The sequence below is a fragment of the Pseudopipra pipra genome, chromosome 8, assembly GCF_036250125.1.
Source record: "Pseudopipra pipra isolate bDixPip1 chromosome 8, bDixPip1.hap1, whole genome shotgun sequence".
Lineage (NCBI taxonomy): Eukaryota > Metazoa > Chordata > Aves > Passeriformes > Pipridae > Pseudopipra > Pseudopipra pipra.
The window spans coordinates 17,984,327-17,998,411 of record NC_087556.1 but is presented as its reverse complement, the minus strand read 5'-3'; the positions used below and the strand labels follow the sequence as shown (position 1 = coordinate 17,998,411).

At 40.9% G+C, this 14,085-nt stretch overlaps 1 protein-coding gene across 1 annotated transcript; it reads left to right on the top strand.

Annotated features, from left to right (window-relative positions):
* Positions 1–1,043: 1,043 nt before the first annotated feature.
* Positions 1,044–9,324, top strand: LOC135417993 (cytochrome P450 2H1-like). The gene is made up of 9 exons (XM_064662760.1): positions 1,044–1,279; positions 2,669–2,831; positions 3,702–3,851; positions 5,691–5,851; positions 6,250–6,426; positions 6,853–6,994; positions 7,284–7,471; positions 7,861–8,002; positions 8,494–9,324. The coding sequence occupies exons 1-9, from the start codon at positions 1,100–1,102 to the stop codon at positions 8,673–8,675; spliced, it is 1,485 nt and encodes a 494-aa protein (XP_064518830.1). The 5' UTR covers positions 1,044–1,099; the 3' UTR covers positions 8,676–9,324.
* Positions 9,325–14,085: the final 4,761 nt, after the last annotated feature.

The window sequence follows — 14,085 nt, the reverse complement described above, 5'->3', positions numbered from 1 at the left end:
ATAAGATTATATCCATTTTAACACATCTCTCCACCATCACAGTATCTAAGGGGTCAGTATCATTTTGGAATTGTATCCCAAAAGAAAGAATGGGATGGGCTGAGTGTTGGCAGGTGGCAGAGCCTGTTTCACTGACTGAAATGGTCCCTGATGTGGTTGTTTGGGTGGAATCCCCCTAATGTGACATTAGTTGTCTGAAAATCTGGATAAGCTCCGTCTCCAGTGTGTGAAGAGAAACAGGCCCTGCCAGAGGACACGGATGCCCATTTAATGCTCACCCATTACCAGGTGTTTTACAGAGACCTGGGTATGTGAAGCAAAGAAGAGGAGAGGGGTCAGTGAGAGCAGAGTTTATGGGGTGATGGGGGAGGGCTCTTCTGTGGGACAAGACCTACCCAGGGAGCACAGATAGGGGGACTTTGCTCCCTTGCTAGAGATATGGGGCTGTAAAACATAAAGCTCCTCAACAACAGAGGGGAGGTGGCGAGGGGGGCGGGGCAGGAGGGGAGGGAAGGAAGCTGTTTCAAACAGAACTCTCCAGGGAGATTTTGGTACAGAGCAACTCCCTTTGACCCACTTCATCTTTCTTTTTATTATCCACTGCTGGATAATGCTGAAACCGGTTTCATAGACAGATAAACAGAGATAAACAACCTCCTTTTGCACTGATTCTAATTCAGGGTGGCTTTAAGAGTAATGTCATGTCTCTTTCTTATTACACGGAAACTTCCCTCAGTGATGAAACTAATTTTTTTTTTAAATTCCACTGATGTTTCCACTCCCCTTCTTAAGCTGCAGATGTTAGCATTTTCTGCTCTCTACACGTGTCCTCTTCCCTTGTTTATTAGTTTCCTTACTGGGGCTTCGCTGGGTCTGAATTACCATTGCTTTAGGATTATTATATAACTCACATAACTTTAATAAGATTCATTCTTATCTTGAGCAGATTAATAAGTAATCTCATATCTCTGCAGGAATAGGAAGGCACTATTGGCTAATTTCAACCACGTGCTTTGGTATCACAGCCTATAAATAAGCATGGATTTACAGGTCCAACATCAGGCTCTTCTGACACTTGACTTCTCTGCCTCAGCCCACCATGGAGCTCCTGGGAACAACTACTATTTTCTTGCTTGTCTGTATCTCATGCCTTCTTCTCTTGGCCACATGGAGAAGCACATCACAAAAAGGGAAGGAGCCTCCTGGTCCCTTCTCACTTCCCATTGTTGGAAACCTGCTCCAGCTGAACCCACGGAACATGGCTGAAAGCTTGAAGAAGGTAAGGGACTGTTTCGTTCTTTTCTATGTTATCTTCACTATATATAAAATAAAGCCCAGTCCCTGCAGTCTCAGCTTAATTCACAAGCTTAATTTGCACTGACCAAAGGTTAGACTCAAATAGAAACAAAAGATTTCCCAGATACACATGCTTCTGAAATCTATATATCTAATTCTATATATTACAAGTCAGTTTATGTATTTGCAATGATCATACTAATGAGGAGTCCCACGCTGACCTCACAGCATTACTGCAATTGGCACTGGACTTGCAATCAAGGCCCTGATGCTATTGCAATATGCATTATAATCCTCCTGTGCCCAGCTCCTCACCAAGATGGAAAGATGGCTTGGCCCCCTTTTGGGGAGAACCCTGCTCCATTTTGCTGCCTCTGCTCCCCAGCAGATAGGTACGATCACCTGGGAGTGGAACTAGCAAGTTAAGAAGTTGAAACAAAAAAGTTTGGAGGTGGATTGTGCAGTCCATTCCCTCCCCTGGCTGATGTCACCCCTCTGGCAAAAAACCCCCTCTGTGTTGCAAGGTCTGGAAGGAATGTTCATCCAAAGTGCCTGTTCCTTAGGGGATCGTGAGGGTATGGTGACAGATATATGGAAAGGGCTGGTGTCCCCGGGTTCTTCAGAGGAAAATGGTGGTGGTGGCTGACATCACTGTGTGTATTGTCAGATGCACACATACTCAGATGAGCTCATTTTTGTCCTTGTGCTTGTGAATGTTGAGAATCATAAGCACCCTCAGGCATTCTGCTGTGTTTCAGAGCACTAAGTGATTCGGTTTCCCACCATGAAAAAACCACAGGATTTCATCTGGTTTGGTCTTATAAAGTGACCATGAGAAGCATTCCAGATTGGAACACATAGCCCAAGAATCCCCAATTGTAGCCAAGAGCAAATGCCTGGAAAGGAGTACATGATTAGTGCAAGGATGCTGTGACTGTCTGCTGATATACTCACTCAATTTTCAGGGGTCTGTGGCCCAGGAGATTTGAGAAACACCTTTGCTGTTTGTGCTCAAAAACCCTTTAGGCATTTGCTTCCATATGTGTATACAATTTGGTTTTGAGCTCATGTAAACTGTTATCCACTATGCCCTGCAGAAGGGCCTCGCAGAATGTTTTGCCAGCCCTATGAAGGACTATTTTCTTTTCTCAGATTTGGATTTGATACCTTACTGCTTCCATTCTTATCACCTATTTCTTGTATAATTGTCTGTAATTCATAGTTGAAAGAGCTCTGCACTGCTGTTAATCAATGTCATGTCCCAGCGACGCTGGGACAATGGCAGATCACCGCTCAGACCCCTTTGCTACAAAATCCTTTTCACGTGATTAACATTCAGACTTGTTGTTCTCTGTGTTCCTCTTTCCTACAGCTCAGCGAGAAGTATGGTCCTGTCTTCACGATACGTTTAGGCCCACAAAAGGTTGTGGTATTGTATGGTTATGATGTTATGAAAGAAGCTCTGATTGATCAAGGAGATGACTTCAGTGGAAGAGGCCTTCTACCACTGGCTGAAAAACTCTTCAAAGGCACAGGTATGTCCTTCGTAATGTTAGCGTAAAAAACACATGCTTTTAGTGCTGCAGGAACACAGCTGAGAGGGCAGTGGAGGAGGGAGAGGTGGATTTCATTTACTACTTTCATGCAAACAAACCAGTAATTAAAGATCAAAAGTCCAACTCATGCTTGGACCCTTGAGTAAACTGGTCCCCTGGAAAACTGTTTAAGGTCCCAGGACAGCTTCATTGACTGCCTTTCTATTTTCAGCATGCCTCACATTCTGGCTAAAATATTGTTCATTAAATGTACCTGTAAGGTCTTACATTCGTTCTCCCATTTCTGAAAATACTCTAAATATATACACAGCTAAGGAACCAGAAAAAGGAAAGTCCACAGCACAACAAAGATAAGATAATATAGGCTGACCCTATATGTGGTTAGGGCCACACTCAGGATTAGGCCATGAGATTATTCACCTGGTCAGTCCCCAGTATGGCATTTCTCTGGGTAAATAGAACATATTCCATGGCATTATATACAGTGCAGTTCCAATGATCCTGTCAATAAGTATATGCTCTGTGAAGAGACATAGCAGAACATTTAATGGTTATGTCAGTGCAAAGGCCACGTGCTTGTTGCCTATTCAGTACCAGTGTTACCTACTTACTTACATCCTAATATAGGTTCTTTTCTTCTGGGAAGAAAGTCAGTTTTACTCAAAGTGCTGTGACAGATGGATCAAATTCGTCACCTCCATAATTGCACAGACATTTCTGGGTATATAGCAATAGCAGTGTAACTCCACAGAGAGCTGTCTTTTCAGGTTGAGTACTTACTGTGTAGCTCCCATTTAGGGAAAAAACATCTGTTTCCTCATGAAGGTCTATTTTTCCTTCCTGTGTCAGGCATTGTGACTAGCAATGGTGAGACCTGGAAGCAGCTCCGACGATTTGCACTCACCACCTTGCGGGATTTTGGGATGGGGAAAAAGGGCATCGAGGAGCGAATCCAGGAGGAAGCTCATTTTCTGGTGGAGAGGCTCAAGAACACACATGGTAGGATAAGGACGTTGTGCCTGCTGAGGCACCATGCGTGTTTGCAATGAGACAATGAGGCGTATAGGGCTGCTTCACAAAATCCATAACTGGGCATATGGTTACTGTTTCTGCTCCCTGCTTCAATAGGCAAAGTTGTCACTCCTGACAGTCAGTTGGTCAAAGGCTCGGTGACAGTGGGGAGGATAAACGTAGGAGACAGGGTTGGAAAGTATCTTTTTACCTGTTCTGCTTGAGCGACAAGACAGGAAGTGGTAAAATGAACAGCTCTGCTTCAAAGCCAAGGGTTTGATGGAATTCAGCCATGGAGACAGGGCTGGACACTGCCAGCATGCAAGCAACATGCACTTCCTCCCCTTGTCTCCTGCAGCTCCATGTAAACAGTTCTTGAAGAAGTGGGTGACTAGAGAACTCATTTACAGATATTTGGGGTTGGGTCCAGTCCATCTGAACGCTAGATAGACACACCTCCCACATTGGTGGGGCTGTCCAGTGGGACCAGGGGCTGCTTCTGAGGGCAGGGTGTAAGGTAAGCCCCTTGGTTTCCACCTATGAATGTGTTTTCTGGTAGTAGGCAGGTCAATGTTACTTCTAAATCCTTCCCCTGAGAGTGGCACATTACCAGCCTGAATTCCAGGCTTCCATTCCACATTCCATCAAGCAAGCTCTCAGTGTGGGCTAACTGTGCAAGGCGGAAAAAGCAGATGGATCTGACAGAATGATGAAGCATCACTGTTTTCCATGAGGCACTAATTCAGTATGGCTTCATAGATAAACATTCCTGTTACAAATTAGAGAAAACACTCTCACCTGCATTGCTTTTATCCTTTGACTTACACAGTAATACTTTTTTCTTATGCTTTTATACAGTAATACTTATTTCTTATGCTTTTATACAGTTATAAGTATTTCTTATGCCCTTGTGCAAACCTCCAACTCTTGCTTACCTTGTTACAGCATCTTTTGCTGTGTACTAAAAGGCTTTGCAAGCAAGATATGTACCACTGAAAAGGACAAAGCCATTATCTACCCCTAGTGCAAATAACAAAGAGCTGTGATTAGTATCTTCTAAGTTCAGCATTAATATCCTCACCACCTCTGATGAGACATCTGCTGAGTTTTCAGTGGCCAGGGAGTCACCAGCCAGGCAGAGAAGGGTTGGTGCCATTACTGCTTGGAATAGGCTGATTCTCAATGCTGTCAAGTTGACATTTTCTGACTCCTTGGTTTTCTTTCAGGATTTTATCCCTTTTCATGTTGTTGTTTCTCCTCTCGAAACCTTGAGATGCAACCTATCGCTATACTATTCCTTCTTTCTTGGGTCTAATCTTGCTTTTTTCTTATGCTGTAGTTTTCTTCTTAGAAGTTAATGCAGCTGTGCTATTGAAACTAGACTTTGATCACAGGCATTTGAACCCCTAGGAGAGGGCTCTACAATGGAATTTATGCTAATAGAGTTCATAAACAGAATGCAATCACCTAAACCCATGGTTCAGGCAAAGTCCTCATGGTTTCACTGGGATTTTGTGGGAATCCTTAGGCCATTTCTAATAAACAATGTGTAAGGCAGACAGGTGTGTGCCAGCTGAAGAGAACTAAGGCACTCAGACAAGTGTTCTGCTGAGAACAGGGCAAAAGAGATACTTAAACCATTCTAGTTGAGGTGAAATTAGTTCACTTCAAGAAGAGAAGAATAAATTGGACAAGCCCTTCACCATCGTTTCAAAGGACTGCAAAACTCTGGATCTCAAGAGGTTGTGAAACTACCCTGTGGTGTTAGAGGGGGAGATGATCCCTGAAATACTGAAAGCAAGATAACATTTTTGTTTGTTGTGGCAGAGCGATCTTTTGACCCTGGCAACTTCCTAGTCCATGCTGTTTCCAACATCATCTGCTCCGTTGTCTTTGGGGATCGGTTTGACTACGAGGACAAGAAATTTCTAACTTTAATCGATTTGATAGATGAAAACAGCAGGCTTCAGTCCTCTCTACAAGCAAAGGTGTGTATGGTTATATTTAATACATTTATTGTTATAATATTTTATTAATGAAGATTTATTCATATTATTAATTTTTAATTAGAGGGGATTTTCCTAAATTTGGAACAAAAAAAATTGAAAGTGAAAAAGACAGTTATATAACCAATTCCTGCTGGTTTTTTCTTATCTTATGGAATTGTGATTGTATGTCCAAAGGATATAATTGCAAAAGTTGCTGAAGTGCAATCTATCCTTGAATGTAGTAAAACCATAAAGTAAATAGCATTAAAATCCTGAGTAATAAAGACCTACCATTCCAAAACAGTTTAATTGCCCCATTTTCATAGTTACAATTAGGGGGAAATATTATTGTATGTGCATTAATCAGAATGTGCTTTTTTATCATTTTATTTTTACAGCTATATAATTTCTTACCAACTGTTATGGAGTCAATACCTGGACCGCATAAACAACTGATAAAAAATGTTGAAGAAATCGATCAATTTACAACAGAAATCATAATGGAGCACCAGAAAACCTTGGATCCCACTTGTCCTCGAGATTTTATTGATGCTTTTCTTAACAAAATGGAACGGGTATTGTAAGAGTATAGATTTGTTGGATTATAAGGAAATCACTGCTTGAATCACATCTTTTCTCATGTGATGGGGCACTGGGTTTTTGCAAATAAGGGGGGAACTTGCTCTTCTTGTCACATTGACTTCATTCTATCCTCTCCATTTCCTTATCAAGGATTTTTAAGCACGGAATTAACAGCACCAGCCAAAGTTAAGAAAGATGAAGACCAATCTGGTTAATGTAATTCAGTGCTACTCCCATATTAAAAAAGGTTCATAATATTATTCAGCAAAAGTACATAAGTGCTGGTGGTCTGGAGAGTGCTGTATTTTTGAAAGGACATTAGATATGTTTATAAACATACATTATGGGCATAGGACTTTTCTTTTTAAACAAGCTTCTTGATTTTGTCATTCAAAACCTTCTATCAAATCTTCTTGCAGGAGAAAGGAAATGTTGACTCAAAATTCACCACTGAGACCTTGACCAGAACCACGCTCGACTTGTTCCTTGCAGGAACAGGGACCACCAGCATCACATTGAGATTTGCAATTCTGATTCTCCAAAAATACCCAGAGATAGCAGGTAATAGAAAAGGAAATAAATGATGTAAAAAGTTTTAGTAGGTTATGGGATCAGTTTGGAAAATTCCTGTCATTTCTGCATGTGGCAATGGTCCCCTGACTAAGAAACATGTCTTTGCAGTGTGGAAATGTGTATTATCTTAGTCCTATTCACAAGAAGGAGATGTTAGTACTAAGTATATTCATATATTCCCAATTTACTAAAAGCAAGTTGTGTTGTAAATACAGGCAGAGACTTAGGCAAACAGATGGGCTACTTGTCCACTGAGCATTTCCTTATTTCCTAACAGAGAAAATGCAAAAGGAGATTGATTCTGTGATTGGCCGGGACCGAAGCCCCCGCATGGCAGATCGGAGCCAGATGCCCTACACAGAGGCTGTGATCCATGAAATCCAGAGATACATTGATTTCATTCCACTGAATGTCCCACATGCTGTGACCAGAGACACCAAGTTCAGAGACTATTTTATCCCCAAGGTCTGTTGCATTGTGTCTGAGAAAGGTCATAATCTCCTGAAATCAATTATATATTCTATTCTTTGTATTTTATTTAATTTTTAAAAGCACTGCAATGTGACATTGAATTGGAATAGTTCTGTTTAGAAGGGGATTCTGGTAGTTATTGAGTCCAATCCCTTGTATTAGAAAAGAAAAGAAAAAAAAAAGAAAAGATTTTTCATCCTCTATGAGAAGAGGGCGGTAGAGCTTTCTATTTTTTTACATAAATGTAAGGTGTATTCCATTTGGGAGCAATTTGAAATACTCTAAACAGACTCACCACTAAAATTCATTAAAAAAACCATCTTTGCCATACCAATGTCATATCTTTTCACTCTCCATTGCACCTTTCTTTTTTGTCAATTCAGGGCACTGTAGTATTCCCTATGCTGACTGCTGTCCTACATGATAGCAAGGAATTTCCAAATCCAGAAAAATTTGACCCAGGACATTTCCTGAATGCAAACGGTACCTTTAAAAAGAGTGACTACTTTATGCCATTTTCTGCAGGTAAGACCTCTTCCTATTTCAGATCCTAGACTATCCTCTCCTAGAATCTCTTTGCAAATTGCAGTGGCTCCATTGCCATGATCTGTACAGTGATGTCTGCTGACATCTGCTACTCACTTCTGGGCAGCTGTAACCCCTGCATTAGAGTTGCAGTTGACTTCCTTTTTTACCAACCACAGAAGTTCCTTCAATGCCTTCTCCAAGAAGAGGTGTATAAAGTGGGACTCAGCCATGCAACTTCTCTCTCTCCAAACATACCATCAAACAGCAGCTGAACATGAGACACCAGAGCTTTCAAACCACCTTTGCCCACTGAGCACTCTTAGTGTTCTAGACCCTTAGTTCCCAGTTTAATTCACTTGCTTCCCCAAAATGCTGCAGTGCTGCCTGTGCCTTCTGAGACATCTGAACTGTCAAGGAACAGTGGTTAAAAGCAGTTAGCAAGGAAAATACTGCGTCACCTCAATTTTTATTATTTTCTTTTCTTGCAGGAAAACGTGTCTGTGCAGGAGAAGGTCTGGCCCGGATGGAGATATTCATATTCTTAACATCCATCCTGCAGAACTTTACTTTGAAGCCTATTATGGATCCCAAGGACATTGACATTACTCCAGTAATCACCAGTCTGGCAAGGACGCCCCGACCCTATCAGCTCTCTTTTGTTCCACGTTAGCCAAGTGAAAACTGTTGCCAGCTCCCAAACTCATGACTGCTCTGATTAAACAACAGTCACCTCCCAATCTGTTGAGACTGAAACACTCATAATTTTCTAGATGCTTTATGGAGACAAAAGCGCTTAGAAAAGAAAATGGTATGGTGCTGTTATAATCACCACAGCCAGCTCTAAACAGAGACAGAGTAGGCAATGGCACAGGGAAGAACACAGCTCCCTGTGCAAAATCATACAGGTTCTCCTCTGCACCTGCCTCGCCCAGCTCTGTTTCCTGTCTGGCTCCTGATACACCAGGGTGTGTGGAGTAGCTGACTGAGAGCCCTGCCACTGCTGTCCCTATCCCTTGATCATCTCAGCACAGCAGAAGAGATGCTTGTACTCCAGGCTTTCCACAGAATCTGCTGAGGTACCTCTCTCCTCTGTACTTTCAATTTGGTTGTAACCTATTTGTAAAGGTAAGCGTAAAACAGTGAGGTTTTTTCTGTTAGATGATGGTCATCTAACATATTCTTGTCCCAGTACTTATTGTCTACTGTGGTGGGAATGGAGTTTATCAGTGACTGGGCAGATGGGTTATCTTCTGTGTGATTGTAATGAAGGTTTGTGAAACTACAACTTACATTGCAAAATAAAAAAGTGTTACACTGAATTGTTCTTTTTCTGAGATCCCAGACCATCTTTCAGTGAAAAACCTGCATCCACAAAGCTTGTATTTCCAAATGTTTAATGTTTTTCAAGTCTTGTATACTGTTGAAATCTGACTGTTTCATTTCACTCATGTAGATGAAACATCCTATGGCTTGAAGAATGAACTGGCTAATGACCTATAAACTTCCATTCCCAATGTGGGATAATACAGGACTTATCAGAACCCCAGCTGTAGTTACAGAGCTGTCCACTGTGGAAAAAAAAAAAAAAGACAAATTAAATAATACCAGGATGCCCCCAGTGCCATTTCCTAGATAAACGCCAGCTTACATCTTCCTATTATTTTATGAAGTACGTAAAGATCACTACAGCAATGTTACTATCAGGCAAAAAAATATAAACAGTGTTTACATGAATAGCCAATCATACCTGTACAGATCTAGGATTGGCATTTCCTGTCTTGATCACACTCCCTGCAAAGTATAATATATAGTGATTACAGTGAAGACAGAGAGCTGAATCTGTGCTCTGTGGGAAAAGACAGCAACTGTAACATTACCACAATGGTATTAACTGCTTATTAACAGCCTAAACTTCTTTTCTTTGAAAGTATTAATAAGCTAGATATACCATGACTTGGTGGCATAGCATTCCAAAGGCAAAGGCCACAAATGTCACAGAATCATAGAAATAAGTTGTCTCATCTGATAAAAAGAAGAAAGCACTCTGTAATTCCTCTTCAGCTGTGCCATGACTAAAATAGCCAAAGCAAATGAGGAAGCAGCTTCCTTCTTTCAGACATCTTCCTCCATGCTGAAATGAAAAGGAGGCAGCCAATGCAGATCAGCAAGAAAACAGTTTTAGCACCCAGAGACTCCACCAGGATGTGAAATGGGTGTTGAGATTTGAGGAGGGCTAAAGCCGTGTCCTGGAAGCCTCACTTTGTGTCACTTGTGGTATAAAAAGCAGTGCAATGGTAACCAAAAACTGCTTACCTTAGCTCTGGGTTAACTAAAAAAAGTAGCCACTGCTGGAAAGTTCTACATGTCCCACGAAGCCACACTGCTCCCTCTCCCTGCCTGCTAGTGCACAGTGCAGCCTTGGCTTTTTCTTCTGCAGGGACAGTGCATTACTTGCTCATGTGCAGAACCAGGCAGGACCATACGAATTTTCTGTGGCAAACCTGACACAATGTCCTGGCACTTGGCCATGTGAAAAAGACTTTCGAACTTCATTAATCCATTCTGCACACTGTTGCTATTAGTTCCCAAATACCTCTCACACAAGCACCCCTGTGAGCTCAAGATTCTAAGATGCTTCTAAGAAGTTGGGAAGCAGCTACAGAAGCAACAGTCAGCTGGGCAAGTACTAATGAAGAGAAGAACTGGCAAATTCTGAAACATACGAAAGTGTCCCTAAGAACTCAGTGAAGAAATCCATGAAGCAAACAAATGTACTTCAGCATTGTCCCCATAACAGGGCAATAGCACTTGTCTGAGCTATTATTATAAATTAACGTGACATACAGAGATTAATTGGATGTCTGGAGATAAAGGACAGATGTGGGTCAAGGGAGATGGGGTGATCAAAGGTAAAAACAAGCAGTTTGGAGTAGTCAGATATAAACTCAAATACCTTTAAATTTCTTGTTGAAGAGGAAAAAAACACGGGCAGAGCACATACCAGAGCCTCATGAGCACATATGTTACACAGCTCTTATAGGCTGAAGGGAAGGATGCTGAGACATTTGTGAATTCCCATACAGAAGCTTCATTTAAAAGGGAAAGTTGTGAAAACAGTGGTTTTATCCACAGCTGTCAAGTTAAAGATTCTCCCAGCTGCTATTTCAGATGTATTTTTGACCACTTGGGATGTCAGTGCTCTCTTGATAACCCTACACAGTAGCATGTTAAGCTATACATGACTGTTAAAAGGTTGAAACTTTCAACCTAGAAGTTGAAAGTAGTTTTGTATGACATAGAACATTCTGAGGTTCACTAGCACTGCTTTATCCTGAGGATGAAGCTCTCTATTGGATTACTGATTAACACTGAGGAACTTTGGTTCCGGGACTCACCTTTCTAAACGGATCTTCTGTTTGGCACACAAATACACCAGGGATGTTTTCTGACATGAGTCGTAACTGTAACTCCCAATGCTTGTGTGCTGCGGGATATACAGCCCCCCCTCAACTGAGATACACACCCACACCCCCCCCCCAAAGGTTTCCACTTCCTCGCAGCTGATGCCTCTTGAAGTTTTCCCTGCTGACACAGCGTCCCCTTCTGTCCCCCCGCAGTCCTGCCGGGGAAACACCGCGAGCACAGAAATGCTGCTTCTATTTTAAACCCAGGATATTTAAAGTGATGTTGAAAGCACTCGAGGATCATCTGCTTCACTGTTTTTAAATAGCACTAGGGAAAAGTGCCTGTCCTGACTAATTGCAGTGCTGTACACTGCCCAACGCAATGAGGATGTGTACCACACTGGCATGTCACTAGGCATTCTTCTAAACAGACTGTATTTCTTTCCTACATATCAGCACTTGCACTATTCTCAAATGCAACTCACTCAAAAGCCAGCTTGAAGTACTTACGGTCAACAGGTATGGAAAAAGTCCTCGGTGTAGGAGGCATGCCTGTTCAGTAGGCAGGGCTCTGCCAAATTAGCAATTTGGAAATTGTTAATCCGATAGAGAAGCAACTTTTTGTGCTGGCCATGCCACTTCAAAAACTACCAGGATCACAATTCACTGCTGAAGTAGAGCAAGGATCTGCTAAGTTAACTGAGCACATGATAGAGCAATATATCTTGCAATTTCACCTGAGGTCCAGGCAGTCAAAGAATGCAATTGCAACAATACTTGAGGCAGAGTTTAAAACATGTTCTCCTCTACCATCTTCAGGAGCTGGAAAAAGTCTGTCCTTTGAAAAAATACAGAAACAGCTTATATAATCTTTCCAACAGGAACTTGGGATTCCAGAGAAACAAATGCAGCAAGTTGTTTTATTGTAAATTTATAGTAATTAGTCTCCCTATGTCAAACAGATAATGGGGGATACCAAAATTAAGGGTTTTCAATACCCCTCTCATAAGTCCAAAGGCCCAAGTATCTTCTCAACACAGAGCACAATGAAGGAAAAAGTGAAGTTTTGGTCTTACTGCTATTGAGGGAAAATGTCTTTTATAGGTTACAGAGGAATTTTCTTAGACAGAATATTTCATGTGAAAAACAGGACTAACACACACATAGCCAATATCAGCATGGGTAAGGGACAGGCTTCTACTTGTCACTGCAAAACAACGGAGCAACAGAACCTCCTGAGAAGAGGAAAATATTATTCAGCCTTAAGCCTGAATACAGCTAGTCTACATGGTCTATACATGTATATACATGTAATACACAAGATTAGCATTGTATAGCAGCATATCTATTTCAGGGAGTTTTCTTTCCTTCAGCACCTAATGGAATGTGAACCTTCTGACTCTTAAGATGCTTCATTTCCCAAACAAGTGCATCATTCGTTATACCCCTACCATATTTGGTGTACTTACATTTTTGATTCAAATCCTTAAGATTCCTACTGATGTTTATAGCAATATCTTTCATTTCTAGGTGCTTCAAGCTAGTCAGCTTATTCATGTTTTCCAAGAGTTTGTAGTCCTCACTGGTGGCTTAAAAAAGAATAAAGTTTATTTTAATTAAAGGCTGATGTGGTTTGAATCATGTGCAGACTCTTCAAGAGGACAAGAGATTTCAAACCAAGAGAAAAATGCAGAGTACAGTTTGGATGGCAATCCAGGTATAACACGTTACAAAATGAGAATGACCTTTTGTGAATTGCAAAAATCAACTAAGCTGATGAATTCACTTGTAATTTTTTTTTTTTTTGAGAGAAAAATTTACTAATTCCTCACATTTCTAGTCTTACTCTGTAAGTTAGACACTTATGCTTACAAAACTGATAGCACAAATTCAGACTGATCATCTGTACCATATATCTTTCAAGTCTCTGCGAATTAGTGGTGCTGTGGAGTGCTTTCAGAATTAGAGCCTATGGAATGCACTAAGCTGGTGAGCAGTTTACTTTGCTCCAGTTAATTTTGCACACCAGTTTATTCTAAAGCATCAATATATTGGAATAAGGAAAAATCCTTGAACAACGGGAAAAGAAATACAATTGGAGAAGTTATATATCTGCAGCTTTTCTCTGATACTTCTTTATGGTTTTGTTTCTTGCTTTTGTTATCATTTGACCTGCCAAATTTCATCTGTGTCTAGGTCTTTCAAGATGGAACATTTTCACTATGAATAAATTCACTGAAAAAAAATGCATGTAAAACCAGGTTTGGTATAAGTAACAAATGGTATTTTCACACCAAATCTTTTTAAGCCAATATATTTTGGATGAGTATTTTTGATTTTCCAAGTATTGGGGCACTTAAAGCTTGGAAATTTCACTCGTTTCTTCTTAATCCAAAGTTCAATCAGCAAACTGTTCTTTTATTCTTTTTAATCTTCAGTCATTCACAGAGCTAATTAAATTCATAGGACAAGGAAGTGCAACTTTTATCCATTGCAAAGACTCAACTGAAAAGTCAGTTTGGTTTACCTGTGGTTATTGAAGGATGAGCTTGGCTCTTCATTGCCATAACATGTAAGACTTAAATTCTGTTTTTTCTCCATAAAGATGAGAACATGATGTGAATTCTGATACGAATTGCATGCCTTTGATACTGTGGCTCTTCCATGGTTGCCACC

Coding starts and splice junctions, on each gene's coding strand:
- LOC135417993 (XM_064662760.1), top strand. CDS start 1,100: ATGGAGCTCCTGGGAACAACTACTATTTTCTTGCTTGTCTGTATCTCA. Junction 2,832..3,701: donor AAAACTCTTCAAAGGCACAG/GTATGTCCTTCG, acceptor TTCCTGTGTCAG/GCATTGTGACTAGCAATGGT. Junction 3,852..5,690: donor GAGGCTCAAGAACACACATG/GTAGGATAAGGA, acceptor TTGTTGTGGCAG/AGCGATCTTTTGACCCTGGC.